The sequence below is a fragment of the Mesitornis unicolor genome, unplaced genomic scaffold (genome assembly GCF_000695765.1).
Source record: "Mesitornis unicolor isolate BGI_N332 unplaced genomic scaffold, ASM69576v1 scaffold4489, whole genome shotgun sequence".
In the NCBI taxonomy this organism is placed as follows: domain Eukaryota; kingdom Metazoa; phylum Chordata; class Aves; order Mesitornithiformes; family Mesitornithidae; genus Mesitornis; species Mesitornis unicolor.
In genome coordinates, this window is record NW_010207828.1 from 36,609 (window position 1) to 56,200 (window position 19,592).

The following is a 19,592-nucleotide window of genomic DNA, read 5'->3' on the forward strand; positions in this document are numbered from 1 at the left end:
GACTCACCTGGAACCAGGGGCAGTGACAGATCACAAATTCTGATGCCCGTTCCTAGCTTTACATTTTGTCTCTACCCAAACCCTCAATCTCAACAGTAGGTCTCAAGGACATACTAAAACAATACTACTCAAATATCACTCCATATTTTTCACTCAATTGACCATTATCCACGGTTTTGAGTACAGGTGAACCATTAAATCAAAAGGAATTAACCAGGGGTGTTTAATTCTGTAACACACACCTGGAAATCACATCCTGAGGCTATTTCATCTGCCGTATGATCATTTTCAATCCGTTCTGTTGAATCAGGTTAGCAAACCTGTGAACAGACACCGTATGCTTTCTGCAGTACAAAATATGGTTTATAAGACCATCCTTCTTGTAAGAAAACACCCTACTTCTGCACAAAGGAGGCTGTCTGTGGTGGAGGCTGGACTTTGCTGCAGCAGAGGGAAGGGTCAAGGGCACACGTCACGTCGTCCTCCAGGCTCGCCACGGTGCTGGGAGTCCCTCTGCACCACATTACTGCCCTGCTTCTGAAGGTCACACTATGCCTACCACCATTTTTGATGCCATGCCTGAACAGGTATTAAAATGCTCCATGCTAATGAAGCAAAGAATTAACATTTTGCAGTTTTAGGGTTGGGGGGAAGGTTAAAGAGGAAAAAAAAAGCGAGGGAGGATTTTGTTTCCTAAGCAGGAAAGTCTACATTAATAATTTTCCCAGCAGGCCTTCAGCAGTTTTACTGCAAACAAGCACAGCCTTTGTTTCCCAGATCCTCTTACATCTGACACTCGATCAAAGCCCTCACATCAGCAGCTCACCAAGGAAAAACGGTGAAATACAACTGCATCACCAAGCTGTCCTCAGAGTCTGTAGCATGCTGCTACTCTGCGCAGTCATTCAGCTACAGCATCTTCCTTAAATAACTCATCTGACAAGTGAGAGAGAACCTCGTAGGCTAAAATGAACGGTATCCTTCACCGCATGGCATCGGCAGCCCATCTAATCTGCACTGGTTCATTCCCAGGCTTTAGCACAACCCTGTGATTAATCCCATGTTTTCACAAAGGAAAGGAAGTGGCCAGATCTGCATCTTCTGAGCAGCACTCAGCCGCAGTTCAGCACAGCCTCCAGAGCCCACGGGCTGCACGTCAGCTGCAGCCCACCTCTGTTCACACCAACACGCAGGACCCGATGAGAGGAGGAAGAGCTGGCGCCAGAGAAGCAGGAGTGAGACGCACGAGGTTCCCTTTCCCCTAAACACCCAGGAGCTGACACCAGCCACGAAGCAAGCACCGGAGAACAGGATGTCTTGTTCAGCACTAACACGGGACCTTTCGCCATGCAGCTTCTCCAGGGGAATTTTGGCCTTTCCAGCTTTCACAGAAAGCTTTAAGACCACACAAACCTATGAATTCTCTTGATGAAGGAGGTGAGGGGAAGGCAGCCCTTCTCCAAGTAAGTGCTTGAGGATTTCTCCCTGGCTGAGGGTTTGTGTTGGGTAAAGCACTGCTCCTAACAAACCAGCATTCTTTTCCACATGATCAGAGCTAACCAGCCCCCCTGCAGGCAAAATGACCAATCACATCAGCTTCAGACAGAACCAACCCCCCAGCGCTATAAACACAGCAACCAGGCACACAAACCCATTTCTTCCTTTTTTTAAAAGACCTCTACCTACAACTTGTGGGGAGTTTCTTGCCAGTGCTGAGACCAACACACAAGAGCAGCCCCGTCCCTCTCCTGTAGCCCAGGTATTCCCAAAGCCTCCCAAGCCCGGTAAGTACACAGAACAACCTGCATTTTCCTTACGGTATGATTAGAAATTGCATTGCTATTCTGTAATCAAAGAAAGTTTGGGGTTTTTTTAATCAAAGAAAAGTAGTTTTCAGGGCACGGAGGTTTATTTCCTAAGCTTGCTAAATTAAGAATTAGCTTTAACAAAAACACAGTGGTTCCTGATTATCCCCTCCTTCAAAATGAAAATGCTCTCTAGGATGCCCATGGTCCTAACAACAAACAAAGCAAAACCAAAGTCATCATGCGACTTCTCTGGGGAAAGCTTTCCAGATGACAGTGCTGGAAAGCCTGGGATGCTCTGCAAACCGGGAGCACTCACAAGCCCCCAGCTAAGGCAGCCGGGTGGTACCCAGCCAAGCGTTATGGAAAAGTCATCCTCACCTTCTTGTTGAGTTCGTTTTAACTCAGCACTGAACTGCAGCTTCATCACAAACCAAAGAAATGAGCTTCACCTCTTCAAGCCCGCATTCACCGTTTCCAACTATATCTCAACCAATGCATTCTGACTGCGCTGATGGGTGCGCTGCGAGCTGGCATCGCTGCTTAGGAAACCATGTGTAGGCACCAAGCACCAGCTGTGACATGCCAGAAAACTCAGCCACTCCAGACAAACCATCGGGAAGTTTGGATCACACAGGACAGGACTGCTCTTCAAAATCCAGAGAGTCCCACAGAAAAGGATGGCAACTCACGTTATTACAACAGCCTTGCATCAAATATCCTCCTCAACTCTCAGTTTACTCCTCTGGTAACAATACTTCATTTTGCATTTAAGTTTCTCTGTAAGGATTTAATGTATACTAGAATGTTTTAAAGCTTTCAACAATTTAAGATGTCTCGGTAAAATGTTTCTGCTTGTGTAAAAGGGGCCAGAATGACTGGTTCACTCAAGACGCTAATTCATAACCGACAATTAGGGCTCATAGGGATCCTAACAGCATTTTAAGCATGCTGTGCTATGTGCTTACGTTATACACAAAACAGCATCACAGATGCACCCAAAAATCAGGTACGTAAGCAGCCTTGCCTTCTGCACGATAAAAAAGATGTTCTCTCATTTGACCAATCCTCATGCTTTGTGCGGGTCTTGTTTACAAGTGCATTCTGTAGTAACCTGCCACAGATGAGCTCTGACATCCTGCACTTTGTGGCACTTGCTTTGAGAAACGAGGACTTGGGCTCAACAAAGTCCAGCTCCCGTTTCCACCACACTTATTTCTATATGTAACAAGCCCTGAAGAGCCTTATCCTCATTCTGCAGGCTGCTCAGTAACAACAGTTTTGTCACAAACTGCTCCCATTCACCTCAACGGGGCATGAGCTACACCTAAAGGACAAACATCTCTGAAATGTTAGGTATCTTACTTAAGCTTTCAGCCAAAGCAGTTATTCTAACTGAACTATTCCCTACATTTTGAAGACTGTTGCCCTGTAAGTTATAGGATCCAGTCAAGCCATCAATACTGAAAAAATCCTTCCTTTCCTAATGGTAATGTCAGAGCAAGGACTGCCATTCAATCAAAAAATGACAATACCAAGATTTTAATAGCACGAAAGTGCCTTTAAAAATAAGAGTTAGGCAGCAACACATCTGAATGATCCCAGCTCACGAGTACAGCGGGGATGTTTCAATCTGAAACCAGCACAGGATGATGTGGACACAGGTCTAATGAAGAGCGAACGTCCACGTGCCCAGAGGGGCACGCCAGCACCCACAACACTGGTCTGTCTGCAAATCCTGATACAGCTGTACGCAGCTTTTGCAGGATCTCCCAGCAAACAGGAGGTCCTCTTGACTTCCTTGGTGCCACAATGAAGCAGTGCACTATCAATTGCCCCAAATCCCTTACAGGGTCAATTAGAACCGATTTTGTAGGGCAGATCTGCAGCAGTGATCCCCGAACACAGCTCCATGTGAAGGCATTCAGGCTCACAGCAAGGTTGCAGGTGCATTCGTGTACCGAGCTGCAAACAGGCTGGAAGCGGCACTTCAAACACCTTCACCCGAGAAGGCAAACACCAAGAAAATGAGGACACTGCTGCAAATTGGTTCCCCTGCAATCCTAGCAGAGTCCTAACTGCTGAGCTGCTGCTGGCAAGAGAAAGGGTGAGCGAGAGGAAAGCACCGTGGTGGCCCAAAGCAGCAATGTAACAAAGAACTGCTGCAGCACAAGGAAAAAGATCTCCATCACAAAGGCAAAGCGTGGGAGATCAGTGTGCTCCGTCACGTATTTGAGAAACACAAGCAATATCCTGGAGCTGCAAGGCAAGGTCTTCCTGCACACAAACCACCAGCAAACCAGGGCAGCTGAGAATCTGTGCAGCTCCTCAGAAAAGGGGAACTGGGACTCTGATTTCTGAAGGTGGCACTCGCCCTGCCTTGACTTGTCTTGGAAGAGAGAAGCCAGAATGAGGGACAGTGATGGCAAAGAGAATTCTGAAAAGCTAAGAGCTGACACACACACTGGAGTTTGTGATAACCACTTCATTTTCAATAGACTGGAAACAGGAAGGATTAGACACACTGAATGCATGACAAAGGACTGGTCAACGTGCCAAATCAGGTTTAGAGAAGTAACTTCTGACAGTTCTCGTCTTTCCAGTCAAGGGCTATCAGCTGGGAGATGAAAGGGAAAGAACACCCTAAAGCCACAACAGTTTCACAAGTCAGGAACTAGGAAAAGAAAAACCAGGCAAACAGCATAACAGAAAGGTTAAAAAACTACACGAGACAAGTCAAGATTAGAAACAAAGTACGTACTGAGCAGTGCAGATGAGTATTCTTCTGCAAACCATGAAGAATTTGTTTTCAACTCAAAGTTTAATGTCTTTTCTAAAGCATACACTGTTTGAAACTGGGATTAGTGTGGGGACATCAAGGACCATGGTGGACAGGGATCGGCTCAGGTGGTCCAAGTTGTACTCTACACCTTCATCAATTTATCACTAACAAGGAAAGGAGGCATTAGTATTTTTTACTACAGTGAGCAAGGAAAGAAGACAATTCTTTTTCAATTCAAAGTCACATCTACTTTCGAGAATACAGAGCACTGAGTCAACTATTTCACAGGGCAGCTCTTCTTCCACCTTTTATTCTAAACTGACTGCACTGCTCTCAGAGCCTGTTTGCAGTTTCTTACCCATTTCCCTACCCCAAGAAATTAAGACTTGTGGCCTTTAAAGTCATCGACAGCTTTTGCAGGAAAAGTTTTGGCACTCAAGACACTTCCAATGCTCTCACAGCACTGCCATCGAATGACAGATCCGAGATGTTAAACAATCCCAGACAAGGCCAATCAGAGGCCTGGACCAGCCGAGACCAGAGCAGTGACCTGTGAACCTCAGCAGGTGAATTCCCTGCGGGGAGGCTCGAGGGGCAGACACAGGGCTGCTGTGAAAGGTGCTGCTGGGGGCTAAGGGAAGTTGTCCTTCTCACGCACCTTCCAAATCTGCCAGTGACGGATCCTACCCAACAGAAAAACCCTGAACAACCCAACAGTGAACACTGACTCCATTTTTCAGAGCTTTAAGTCAACACTGTGATTAACCACCACCCTAGAAAGCTCCTTAATCAACAACACTGAGACCATGCACTGTGATGGCATCTTGCTCTGGGTAAAGTCTGCGGTGCTCAAGCACGCTGCCCTAGCATCGATGTGTGGAAGATGTGAAGCGTAGCCAAGACAAATGGACCACATTAAGTACTTCTTCCTTTTCCTCTTAACGTACGTCACGCTGCAGAAAAGGCTCCTCTCACTGGTCAGTATGAAACTCATCCTCACAACACACATTTGCCCTGCAATCCCAAATTACTTGGAGGCTATGAAGGAGATGCTGCCCTCAAAGCGCCATGAGAATTTACACAAACACACTCGTTTTGTTTGCTGGGTTTGTTTTGTTGTGGAGTTTTTGTGTGTTTGTTTCTTTCCAAGAATGCACAAAGTTTACACCCAGAGGCATTTTGTTGTGTGAGTGTTCTCCTCTGCTCAAACAAGGGAGTGCTGCTTGCAAATGCTGCTCATTCCAAGACAGAACTCAGCCATTGACCACAGCTCATTTTAGGCATGGTCTTGCCCATCACCCTTCCCATTCAGAGATGCCCATTTTCCAGCTCCTTGAAGGCATCCAGAAGGGCTCCTCTAAATATCACCACAAGGACTCTGTTCTGTAGACAAGTCACTCATCCCCTGCTTCCTGAGGCATTTACAACTGGATGCAGGCAGCAAGACTGAAAACCAGCACTGATAAAGCTCTGTGGCAGACCAAAAATGAAGCTCAGACGAAGGTTGGGGGTCATGCTGTAAACTGAATGGATGATGAACAGTATCCCCCAAGAGGGGTATCCCAGCAGTACTGAACAGGGAACAGCAGTAAACCCACTGTACTCTTTGGCAAAATGCTCTTTCTAGGAGACAGGAATTGGAAAAGAAAAATGAGGGGAAAGCCACCAAACCCCGCTCAGGCCACCATCTACTCTACCTCCTTCGACTGCAACACGAATAGAAGAAATAGCTGGATGGTTCTGAGAACCTACAGGACAGAAAAATGAAAGTTCAGCTAAATATTAATGGTGATGTCAATTCTTGTACTGCAGTGTGCATGAAGCACAAGTAAAAGCAAAAATGAATGTTCTGCAATTACTAAAATTTGGTGTCGAGATGTAATAAAGTGAAGAAAACTGCTGGTTTGCAGGATTCAAGAAAAGATTTTTACCTTTCATAAATTCAGTCTGAAGTTCAGGATCCTTAGGCAAGATAAAACTAAGAAGGCATTCTTGTGTGGGGAACACCCAATCCTCTGGCCTGTCTGTACCCTCATGTTATACCCTGAACCAGTAATAAACCAGAGAAGGGTCAAAACGGGCAGGAAACCAACAGAGCTGGCTAAATACACCATGGACCATTATGATTCGCTGAATTTACAGGTATTTTTTAAATCCTGTTGGTCCTACAAACAAGCTTCCTCATGACCTTTTTTAAGTATGCTGTACACGTTATGAAGTCCGTTTTACATGAGCACATATTTAATTTTAATCTGTCCCAGGTGAACTTTAAACATTCAGTATCCATAAGTGATGGATCTGAATGGCCAGTGTGTTTTCAAAAGACACGCAGGATCTCTGACAAGTCTGGCAGCTTTTGAGGTTTAAAAGAACCTAACGTGTCAGATACCTACAAGTACCCATTTTGCTTCCCACATTTGCAATTCCACCTTCACCCTCTAATTCCCAAACACTCGCTGTCCTATTTTCTTACCTGGTCACTAATAACAAGCACGCTGCTTAGGCAGACCAGACTTCAAAGGATGTCAGTGTAATTTCAGTACTGGTCTCCTGCCCTCTTTTTACCCAATTCTTACATAAACAGCCTCAGACTGCAGGAGCAGCTCTGCCCTAAATTCTGTAATTCTGCTTAACTGGACACGGTGATTTCAGACAGCAGTCATCTCCTGAGCGAGGAAAGTCTGAAAGGGCTGGCAGGTAAACTACAGCATTCCCCTAAACGGCATAAACATGGTAGAGAAACAATAGAAGAAAACATTATTTCCACAGTAGTATTGTTACTAGAAGGCGTAATATTCTTGGTAAACTTTACATACTGATAAAAACAAGTTACAAAAACTGATGTGATCAGACAAAACACAGTTTCTTTTCAGAAACTGCATGCCTAATCCCATCCCACTCACCCCTAATGAATTAAAGCGTGCAACTCAAAGGCAAACGTAGAGAGGTAAAGTACGAAAGTTATATTTAAACAACTAAGCAGGGAAAACTTGAGAAGCAGTCAGACTTTTAAACTTAATCTTTTCCAGCAAAGTATTACCACAAACAGCGGTAAATTCCTCTCCAGGCTCCTGACTTAATCTTCTCTGGATTGCAATGTATAAGCCCTCCTTTGTTGGCTGCAGCATTTCAACCCCTGCTGATGTGTCAAAAACTGTGACCATTAGGCAGAACACAAGTACGCTGCGTTGAATCCCATTTGTTCCTTTTTCCCTTTTCCAGAAGATGACAACAGATATGATAGAGAGCAACAACACCAAATCCACTGCTCCCCTCCTGCCCCAGAGACACCTGAGGATGGTGACCAAGGACGGACACAGCACGTTCCAGATGGACGGTGCCCAAGGAAAAGGCCTGGCGTACCTCCGAGACGCATGGGGAATACTGATGGACATGCGCTGGAGATGGATGATGCTGGTCTTTTCTGCCTCTTTTGTCATTCACTGGCTAGTCTTTGCAGTGCTCTGGTATCTGCTGGCCGAGATGAACGGGGATCTGGAGCTGGACCACGATGCTCCACCTGAGAACCACACTATATGTGTCAAGTACATCACCAGCTTCACAGCCGCCTTCTCCTTCTCGCTGGAGACGCAACTCACGATCGGTTACGGCACCATGTTCCCAAGCGGGGACTGTCCCAGTGCCATTGCACTGCTTGCAATACAGATGGTCCTGGGGCTCATGCTGGAAGCCTTCATCACAGGTAACCCTTCCTATTTCATCTTTAAACAGAACAGGTGTAACCGTTAGATTGAAGAGGCTGAGCTAGAAATCAGCAGTGCTCATACTGGTGTCTGAAAGAATTCAGTCACCACAAGGACCAGGAGATGTGAGCTATGTGGTTGTAACAAAAGGCATCAATCAGGTGAGACCGAGATCAGACTCAAGAGTACCAACACTCATTAGATACTTGTGGCAGATCCCCACTTACCACTCTCAATCACCCCTCTCTTATAACATTATCTCCAAGTTCTTTTTCCATGGAATTACAATATTTAAAGTCCATTTGATTTTATTTTCATGTTTTTTGTCTAGCTGAAGTACATTCACTGATATTTCACTCAGTGTTTAGGTATTCCTCAGTACACAATATAATAATTTTTACAGTGTGACAGCTATTTCGAGGTATTTCAAGTTATCTAAGATAATTTTCCTGTGTAAAGGAATTAAAAAGACTAAAAATACACAGGTTAGTTCACTGTGTATTAAGAAAGAGCTTCTCCAGTGGTAGCACACCAAGGTCAGGCTCTATCACCAATTACAGTAAATCGAGGCAAGATAATGGCTCTCCTTCCTGCAGCTACACTCTCCAAATATCAGTAAGTGAATAAGGTTTAGAAATAGAAGCATTTTAGGAAAGCTCAATTTTTGAAACAGAAATGGGTCAGTCTAATGCCAGCCCAGCCGTGTTCAACCATGCAGGCTGAGGCTAGAAAGCCCACGTCCACCCAAGCCTGTCTGTTCCTCTGGGCCGTTTCAGAGCTCGGAGGCTGCAGATGACCAAGGTGGGCACGGTGCTCACATCCAGTTTGTTCTTCTCCACGATGCAGGTGCTTTTGTGGCCAAGATAGCCCGACCAAAGAACCGGGCGTTCTCCATCCGCTTCACCCGCTGTGCCGTGGTGACGCACACCGAGGGGAAGCCGTACCTCATGTTCCAGGTGGCCAACACACGCTCCAGCCCCCTGACCAGCGTCCAGATCTCTGCTATACTTTACCAAGAACAAGAGAACGGGCAGCTGCACCAAACCAGCATTGACTTCCACCTGGACAGCATTGCTCTGGACGAGTGTCCTTTCTTTGTGTTCCCGCTGACCTACCACCACTGCATCGCTCCATCCAGCCCGCTGGCTGCTCTGCTGCAGAGGGAAGCTGCTCACCGCTTCGAGCTGGTCGTCTTCCTCTCGGCTGTGCAGGAGGGCACGGGAGAAACCTGTCAGAGGAGAACCTCCTACCTCCCCTCGGAGATCAAGCTGTACCATCGCTTCGCCTCCGTGCTAGCCCGCAACGCCAAGGGGGAGTACCAGATCAAGATGGAGAATTTCGACAAGACGATTCCCGAGCTCCCAGCCGCAGCCGACTCCAAGAGTCCCAGAAGGACTGACAAGGAGATCCGCATCAACGGCCAGCACGCCGACAGCTTCCAGCTCTCCGAGACCGGCCTCACAGAATAGGGAGAACTGACTTCGAACTGTGTGCTTTTTAATTGTTATTATATTAACAGTTCAGGTTCCACGTACGGCCTTCCTTCCTCGCCTGCCCTGCCATCTTCTAGTCATCTCTCTTGTACTCCCATCCTTTTGATTACACTACGACATGCAGAGTAAAGAGAACTGGTGTGCCCATGTAAGCTGAGGAGAGGCTGGGTGAACCACCCTGGACAAAATCAGGTACAGCAATCACAGGACTAATTCTTGGAAATTCAAAGAGCTACCTGCTGAATTCACCAGACCATGATTAAAGCCGTGCTGACCCCGAAAGAAGAGACCTTCCAAACTCCCAAAGCTGCCCCAAACCGTAATTAACCAGCTCGGGACAGCCCAAAAGAAAACTGTCTGTCCAAACCAACGTGGGGTCATTCAGTAAACGTGTTCTGGGATAAGCAACTCTGTTCACCCAAGACCCTGATTTTCTGTTCTCTTCGCTCTCTGGGGATACAGAGTTGGTTCTCAGATGGCTGAATTCACTGTTGGAAAGCACTGCCAATCTCCCATGGCAGTGGAAACCGCTCCCGCTGTGCTTATTAAGCAAAACTGTACATACGAACTGTAGCTCTTCGTTCTGCCAAGTAAGAGAGCATCTCGTTTCAACACCGGTCTGTGAAGACACTATCCAAAAATCCCGATGGATGTGACAAATGCTGCAGTGGAAATTTTTTCATATTTGGAAACGCTGACTAAATTATTTAGCAGTGGAAAACAGACCATTCCAAATGAATTAAGGTACTTGTTTCCCATAAGGACCATACGTTCCACACGTTCTCACCTTTGTGCTGCTCGTCTCAAGTAGATCTGACCCAGAAGGATGCGCTATATACACGAGAAGTAGAACTGCATCCATTTGTATTTTATGCTTTTTAACATCAATATTTGCCTGTACACACAGCACAAGAGTATTTAGACACCTGAATCAATTTTAAAATAAAAAATTAAAACAAACTATACATGAGACTTCTGTATTTAAGTGCCTCGTAAACTCACTGCAATTAAGACACTGTTCTGAAGCTCCTAAATAATTTACCAAGCTAAAGGGTAAGCAGAACGATGGAGAATTATTTCCAAGCTCTCCACAAAAGCAGGGCCTATGACATGTTCAGACTCGAGCAGTCAGCATCAAAACAAAGCCAAAGTTATCTTTGAAAGGTAAAAGACCTTTCCCAGAAGCCAAGATGGCAAATAGCAACTGTAACTGCTAACACCATGACACACTACAGAATAGGCTTCATTTTAGCCTCACTGAAGTGACAGCGGCAGGAAAAGCTGTCTCGAGCTATCTGGTGAGATTCTGTTTAACTGCACCCTCCTCGAGCCCCAGAACTCTGAACTGAGTGTGTTCATACCTGAAAGGGGTCAGGAGAAAGCTCCTTTGGTTTAGGGTTGGGGAAACGGGAAGCAGCCCCATAGCAGCATGTCACAGGGGAAGGGGAATGAGGCAGAAGGCCCAGGTTCTCATTGCAGTTCAGCTCGCATTCCAAAACTGTTCAGATGTTACCTCCTCACATCCCAGGTCTCAGATTTGGTTTGATCAGATACTTTCAAAGTACCTTTTTTTAAAAAAAATAATTTTATTTAAAAGCTTTCATGAATACTGGGAGCTTGGAGAGCAACACTACCAACTTACACTGCCTTTCTCACTGCTTTTCTCAGTCTAAAGATCCCTTTTCCACCTTCATATCGGTACCAGTAATTGTCAAGCATTTCTTGCAAGTGTTATTTCCATGCTCTCTCCCAGTACAAGACACTGAGAAGGGCAGAACAGATTCCTGTGTCAAGCCTGAAATCACCATCTACAAAACCCAGCAGCATTCTGTTGTGCCATAGATCACAGCCCAGCCTCAGACGAACCAGTCATTCTAAAACTCCCAGCAGCATAATCCCAACAGGATGGTACTGCAGTCTCACCTTTTAGAGCCAAAGCTATTAGAAGCTATTTCTAATTTCAATTAATGTCTAATCGTAGCATGAGCTGCTTCCCTTGGTTTCTAAATGACTTGACTTTAAAGATGTCCTGTTTTTCAGACTGTTTTCTGTTTATAGAACTGGTTTAAAAGGGGGTACAACAGCAAGTATAGAGAAAGAATACGTTTAGCATCCACTAAATGTCATCTTTAAACATCACATTTCGGGAGGTAAAGCTGAAGACTACTACAGCAGCACATCACACAGCCACACACAACTGTGTCTGTGCTTCAGAACGGCTGCAGGAGGACACATAAAACACCTCGACTGCTTTGACACCTTCAGAGAACTGGTGAACCATGGATGTCTGAGCAAGTATTGCAAGTGTGCCATGGCCCAAATCAGAATACAAGCCTCGAGAAGGTGCTGATCGGTTCTGGAACAACACAACTGCAGTTTCCACTTGGACTGACGTTGCAGAGCGAGCTGGTGATGATCCTGCTGTGGAAGCACTTCTTGCTAGCGAGGCAGGGACAAAAACCAGCCAGGCAGAGCAAGGAAACGTGCAATTCAAAGAAATGCAACATCCTTTTGATAGTCACCTCAACATCCTTTTGATAGTCAAGTCGTCTTAACCTAACCAAAAATCACACACTAAACAGAACTCGATCAGGTTCCACAACTGACTTCCTAGATGTTTTGCTTAATCTACGTTACAATTATTTACTACCAGTGTGTAATTGCTGGTAACTAATCAAATCTCCTCAGCTACTAAGCTGGTGTTAGTCAAGAGGCTGCACAGAACATTAAGCAGCTTTGGTGCGGTTCTAGAAGACAGCCGTGCTCAACAAAACAACTTGCTCATTTTCCTTGCCAATGGCCTCAGCCTTCCAGAAGTGATTTGGGTCCTCGGGTCTGTCAGAGCCGTGGCAATCTGCAACGTAAACCCGAAAATACGTTGTGCATCTTCAATGTGCAGACTGAAACTAGGAACAGATATTTATGTTGAGAATCAGTCAAACGTGAACTCACAAACGGTTGTGAGCACTGAAAAAGCAGCCATTAATCTTTAAGGATCGTATTTGAGAAGTAATTCCTTGCTGAAAGTCTATTACTTTTTAAACCTCATTATTTTTAATTGAGGGGTTCTTGCACTGCCATCCATTATGAATGCCCAGAAGAGTTTAATATTTGATCTGTTATTAATTCTGTAACGTGATCGCCCAGCACAAAGAACACGACGAAGCTGGCGACTCGGTAAACGACGTCATTTGAGGCCAATCCAAGGCCCTGTGAAAGAGCAATGAAAAACTGAAGCACAGCAAAACCCTAAACTGAGGAGCTGAACCACAGCAACAGACACCAAGCCGTGCATCTAAAGCACGTTCACCTGAATTACAGATCACACGTCGATTCACTCCCTCATCTTTCTGCTTCCAGGCTCTGTGTGGTGCTCAGCATTACCATGGGACGACTTCTGGTACATCTGCATCCCGGTCACACCCCAAATATTTTGTCACTGGAAAGCCTTTACATAAGTCACTTTGTTCCTTGATCAAGGCTTGAATCAACCAGCACCCTCTGTTAACATTTCTGTGCTCTCCACCTTATTTCTCTCTGGAATCAGAGATGGGAAATTATCCTCCCACTTAGACATTAATCTCTAATTTAGTGATATGCAAACAGAAATTACCACTGAGAAAACCACTTTTAATATTAAAACTTCAGAAAGACTGCAGGTTTCTTGCCTCTATCACACTGTGCCCCAGAGCTTTCAGCCAAATAAGATCAAACCAGAAGAGAAACAGAACAAGAGGAGCAATCGAGTCCTACAGAAAGCTTTATGGATTGGGGATAAGCACACCAGCCCTCACCACCGACCAGGGCTTCCAACACAGCAAGTTACCTTTTAGAAGTAACCTCTTTTTAAGGAATATAAGCAACTTTATGTTGACTTTCAACTTTAAAAAACAGAAAAATAGAAGTACTCTTTGAAGTAGATGAAAATCAATCCCTACATGGAGAGGGGATTGGGAGGGCTTTGAAAGCAAACCTGGTAGTGTAAGATTCCTAAGGCATGTGCCACCACGGTGATCTGGAACATCATTGAAATGGCAACTTATGCTACTCTCACTGAAAAAACCAAATAGACAGCTAAGCATGGATTAAAACACGTCCCTGTCAACTTTGAATGGGTTTTATTTGTCTTGAAGTTCAACCTACAATGGTCTTTCAGAATCACAGAACCATTCAGGTTGGAAAAGACCTTTAAGATCAAGTCCAGCCATAAACCTAACATTGCCAGGTCTACCACTAAACCCTGTCACTAAATGCCACATCTACATCTCTTTTAAATACCTCCAGGGATGGGGACTCCACCACCTCCCTGGGCAGCCCATTCCAGTGCTTGACAACCCTTTCAGTGAAGGAATTCTTCCTAGTACCCAGTCCAAACCTCCCCTGGTGCACATTGAGGCCATTTTCCTATTACCTGAAACCAGGGAAGTAAGACTGACGCCCACCTCGCTACAACCCCTTTTCTCTTTCTTCCTGACTTACGCTTTACCAATGCATTCCCTAAGGAGGATATTTAGCCAAAACTCCTTCAGCAAAGGCCAAAAGATCCTCTGGATACTCAGAAAAGCCAGACTCATTGTCAGCAAGCCTTTGCTAGGACCAAAATCCCTCCCTAAGCACAGCTGGGGTACACGTATGTGGAAACAAGTCCCAAAGAAAGAGCTGGGTCGCACTGGAGCACAACCAGTGCACGATCCACCAAGCAGAAATCACTGCGCTTGACATATCAGTTCATAGAGGAGAACTGGGATGTTCTTACCACTCTCAGACCACAGAGTAGGTTTGTCCCATCTCCAAGACGGCAACCCACTCCACGTTCAGCCGAATGTTCACACAGACACACTGGGTCCAAATCAAGGATCCCGCGTGCTGCCTGAATGTGGCCAGCGTGAAGCATTTAAAAAGCAAATAGCAGAGGAATGGCAACGAGGGAGACCAGAGGATAACCTGCATAAACAGAGGATTTGTATGATAACTTCAACTCCTCTGACAGACAGTAACACAATCAGCACAGGAACCTCCAGACATTGCTGTTGGGATCCACTTCACACTAGCAAGCATTCAACAGATAAACAGTTCACATGATCCAGAAGTCCTAGGTACCAAAATGACAGGCTACAAGTGTTTCAATGCTGCACTGAAGACACACACATTGCCACAGCACACCTGTTGAGCAGGAAAGGCTCCTTCCACAGAGGTACAGGAATTTAGCTCCAGCTACAGGCATCACATCTTCATTGAACAGTTAGAACCTACTTACTGCACATTTTTCCCCCATAGAAGACATTTCAATGTCTAATAGTGACAACAACACAAAGGGAGACAGACAACACTGAGAACACTAACCTGGCACAGGATCACAAACCTTGTATCAACAACATACGTGGAGTAATAGGAAAGGTTTATGCACATAGAGGTCTCTTCCCCAAAACACACCCTGCTCCTCCCTCCCACTTTCTGCCCGCACAGGAACAAAACCATACCTGGATCTTTTCGCCCTGGTTTTTCAAAGCGTCTGTCTCCCCTAGAAAGGCAGAACAGAAGTTTCAAATAAGGTTTTGGAACTGCTCCGCTCATTTTAGGTATGGCACGTTTTTGTTTATAACTTGGTAGGGGACTTTTTTAAAATCAGAGCTTGGTGGACAGCGTCTTTAAAGGTCCAAGGGACAACTACAATGTTCAGGAACTGATTTGCACGCAGCCTTTGGCTACTGGGTGTGTTTTGAAGTGTGACCCTGAGTACTGTCAACACTGTCGAGACTAAAGCTGCAGTGAACCCTTTAGCAATCCCTATTTACACCCACCACTGCCATTGCAACTGCCACCATTTATATTCTCTGGAAGGAGCTCCTTCTTCCCAGGAGCTCAGCAGAAAAGTTCTTCACTTAAACACTTTTACTTGCTCCTAAGTTTCTAAAAACATTACGGTGTTCACTCCATCTCAGAAATTCAGACGCTCCACTCAAGACACACCTCATCACCTTTCCTGAAGTGTTTTTATGAAGTCAAAAGGAAGATGTATGTAGAAAAAAAAGGGCTTTGAAGGGCTGGAGTTCTGTTACCTTTCCTCCCAACTCTGTGATCTGTGCATTTCCCTGCCCCCGCCTCGCCCAAATCCACCCTCCACTTCATCAAAACTTCTTTGGTAGAAACCGCTTTCTCCTCGGCCTCTGCCTGAAAAGACAAAAAACACAAGAGTGTTTGTACAAACAGTAACACAAGTTGAAAGAATCAGACAGGTTTCCCTTTCCTGGTGTCCCTGGGAACTAATCTGGCAGCCTTAAGCCCCAGGGAAATTATCTGGGGCAAAGGGAAAAAAGGAGCAAAGACTGAAGAGTTTTATGTAAAAACTGCTATCAAGAAGCACCACATCAGACAGAGCTGGCAAACAATTCTGAAATAAACACTATGCAGAACAACAAAAACCAGATACTTACCCAACAGAAGTTACCAAACACGGATGCACTGTTCACACAGCACCCACACAGTACACGTGTACCTCACACCAGTAACAGTAAGGCTGCTTCTAACAGCAGAACCCAGTGCAACAGCACCGCACTGCAGACGTACTCCTAATGACTGCTGTCATGGTTAATAAGGGAGAGGGAAGCTTCACCACTACGCAGCTCTAGTGGTTCCCAGCAGAAACCTCCCTCGGGAGCGGTGGGAAGAGCCGCATGGGTATAGGTAGGACACCATGAGGAAACCCAACAGCCACAACAGAGCAGTGATCTTCCTCAGTTTGTCAAGAAATGATTCTCTGTAGGTGGCTAAAGTACCAAGCCTCAAGTCCAAAAGTTACAGATGCATCCTCAAGTAAAGCATCTCGAAGTGCAGCAGTGCCTGGATAGGTGTTTGGTTGAAGAGAACAAACACCCACGCACATCCCCAGCCCTTCAAGAGAGCTTCCAGCACTCGTCAGATCAACGGCTTGCATGAAGTTTCCTGATCTACGGATGATAAACACTGCTCTGCAAAGTGCTACAGCAGAAGCAAGGGCAGGGTTTTATCTGCTAACTTACTATTGCAAGGATCTCATGGAAAGAAGACAAGTGAAACAGCTATCAGCTGGCTGTCAGGATAATTCCTCACCTATATAGACATGCAGCAGCTATAGTCAAGTCCAAGAACTAAAAAGCACGTGATAAAGGGAATTCTTGGCTGTGAAACTAGCATGAACTCGAATCCTTTCATGCTTTTCTTCATGGCTTCAAGAAAACAAACACCTCAAAGGATGAGGTGCAAGCCTGGCCAGGGATCTGGAGAAATAAGACAGAGGGACCAAACCAAACTGGAAATGAACCCCTTCAGAACAGCCTCCAGTCTTCTGAAGGCAGTAATGATAACAGCCCTCTACATCTAAAATCCCTGGATGCACCAAGGAACTGTACCATATTTCAGTGTCTCACAAAAGAACAAGGAAAAGAAAGGAAATAATTAAAGCAGTCACAACAGTTTCTCTATACCAAATCGCTTGCAAAAGAAAAGCTGCTTTCCAGGCAGAGGAAAAAAAAAGTGATCCCCATATAATCCAGTCACAGTTCTCAAATACACAATTCCCCCTATTAGGCAGCACAGGTTGCAGGGTGCATAAGGAAGCCACAAAGTTAATGTCTGCCCAATTTCTCCTTCTGCTTGAGAAACAGGATCTAAACATCCTCTTTGGCCAAACTGTCCTGTTTCTGGCAGCAGCAAAGCAGCTCTGTGGCAGAGCTCCCTGTCACACAGACGTGGGCTGCCTTTCCACGGAGTCCTGGGCATGCTTCAGTCTAGATGCAGATTAAACAGAGTAATGACAGACAGATATACTGAGATTTAATAGAGACCACATCTGGCTCAGGGAACGCACTGAGCTCCAGACGTCTGGAAGCTGAGCATATATGGGACACTTCTTCACCTCTGTATTTTTACCACAGTCCTTATTCTCGTGCCAAGATGCCTTCTTTCGGCTGGCCAGAGACAGCCTATTGAGTTAAAGGAGCCCTGGCCTGATTCAGCACAGCTGATCCCACACAAACTCAGGTGGAAACAGAGCAGCTGACTGAAGACTGAAGGCAGAAGAGAGATCTCTATCAGACCTATCCCTGGAATGGAAACACAAACACCTTCACTATGGGAAGCCCAGTACTACGAGGCTGACCACAGTCCTGAGTGCAAAACAAGTTGCAAAGGCAAGAAACAGTGAAGATGTGATACAAAATCAGAAGTAGCACCATGTTTACTCAGGTAAGGCATTATGGGTCCTCTAAGATTCTGGAAAATTACTCAAAGTTGTTATTCTCTACAGATAAAGCTCAAAAGGGTTTAAGCATCTCAGGCAATGGCAATCTTTGCGTAGTTTCTCCACTACAGGAAAGCTTTCTTCCTTCCTCTCACAGGAGATAAAGCAAAAGCAGATCACAAGAGAAAGGCAGAGTCAAAACAAAGCAGAGGCACTGACTCATCTCGTGTCTGAGGTAGTGGAGGTGGAAAGCTGCACACACTTTTCCAACAGAAACCAAACGGGCTGTCCTTTTCCGGTTTCTACACGGAATGACAGCAACACTCGTAGTGCTCTCCCTGCAGCCTGAGCAAGCATGAATGCACACTGATCACTGATAGCTGACACGACTAGCAGAGCCAGGAGGCGGTGATACTGGAGATTTCATCAACAAATAAAGCAAATGTCCTGTGTAAGGGGAAGAACAGAGCCAGATTTAACAACAGATTGGCTTATGGCAGCTTTAAAAGTATGTGAAACAACAGCCTGAGAAACCTTTCTCCACTTACCACCCTCTATGTCACAGTTCATCAGTATTTCAGTTATGCTCAGCCACCAAAATGGTCTGAATTAAAAGATAACCTTGCAAAATGCCCAAACAGATCATTTCAGCCATGCAGTATAAGGCTGCCTGTGGGGCCACGCTACTCCCAGCTGCACTGATACCACACAGCACCAGACAGGACCTCTGTCAGCCCCTTCTGCTCTGGTTGTGTTGCTGCACCCCTCCACTGCATTCCCAAGGCACAACACCCAGGGGCCCATTCAACAGCACCCTGCAGAAATACCTGTGCAGCTCCAGCAGGAACCAAGCAGACTGCAGTAAAACAGATCCCACCCAGCTACAGAAGATAAGTCGATGGTGAAGGAAATGTGTGGTGCACAAATCAGTTCTTCAGCAAGTATCACACAGATGAGTGGGACCTGAAAGTGCACACTAGGACACATGAAAAACGCTTGCAGAGAGGATAACGCTGCACACGTAAGCACACTGCTTGCCATCCTGTCTGCACTTGGCTTTTTGTGGCTAATAAGTCTAGAACGACATGCTTATTGTAAATAAAATCCTGCTTCTGAAAAGAGCCCTGGCATATGAGAAGCAGACTTTCTAAGTGTAGATGTTACACAGACAAAGTAATAGATGCCAATAAACTCTTCTGTTTAAGAACTGAATGCAGCAGCTGTGTCATTTGTATTTTCAGTAATTCCTTAAAAACCTCAGGATGAGGACATCAATACACTGGGTACTGTAATCCTAACAGGCAAAAGTCTCAAACCTGAAAACCAGAAAAGTCTGAATTTAAGTAAGAGATACAGGACAAGTAAGAGGGCAAGAAGCAGCATACGCTGTTGTTCTAATAGTCATGACAATAAAAAGCCCCAACACTACAAGCAAATTGAAATTACAGCGTGATAGGACTTCAGGATCTATGATCATAGCCATAACAGTGCATGGGAAGAGCAGGACGACTGTAGGTCAACCACTGCTGTTTAGGTGTGAGAACTTTCCCCTTTCACACAGCAGAAAAAACGGGCTATAAAAGGGAAAGA

At 45.4% G+C, this 19,592-nt stretch overlaps 2 protein-coding genes across 2 annotated transcripts in view; one reads left to right on the top strand and one right to left on the bottom strand.

Moving 5' to 3' along the window:
* Positions 1–19,592, bottom strand: part of GIGYF2 (GRB10 interacting GYF protein 2) — a 61,048-nt gene that overhangs the window by 29,022 nt on the left and 12,434 nt on the right. The window contains exons 5-6 of the mRNA XM_010192249.1: positions 15,844–15,955; positions 15,265–15,305 (exon numbers count right to left, since the gene is read on the bottom strand). Coding sequence (XP_010190551.1) covers positions 15,265–15,305; positions 15,844–15,955 — 153 coding nt within the window. The remainder of the gene's footprint in view (positions 1–15,264; positions 15,306–15,843; positions 15,956–19,592) is intronic.
* KCNJ13 (potassium inwardly-rectifying channel, subfamily J, member 13) lies at positions 7,813–9,760 on the top strand. Its single transcript, XM_010192248.1, has 2 exons — positions 7,813–8,290; positions 9,138–9,760. Exons 1-2 carry the CDS (start codon positions 7,813–7,815, stop codon positions 9,758–9,760), a joined length of 1,101 nt encoding a protein of 366 aa, XP_010190550.1.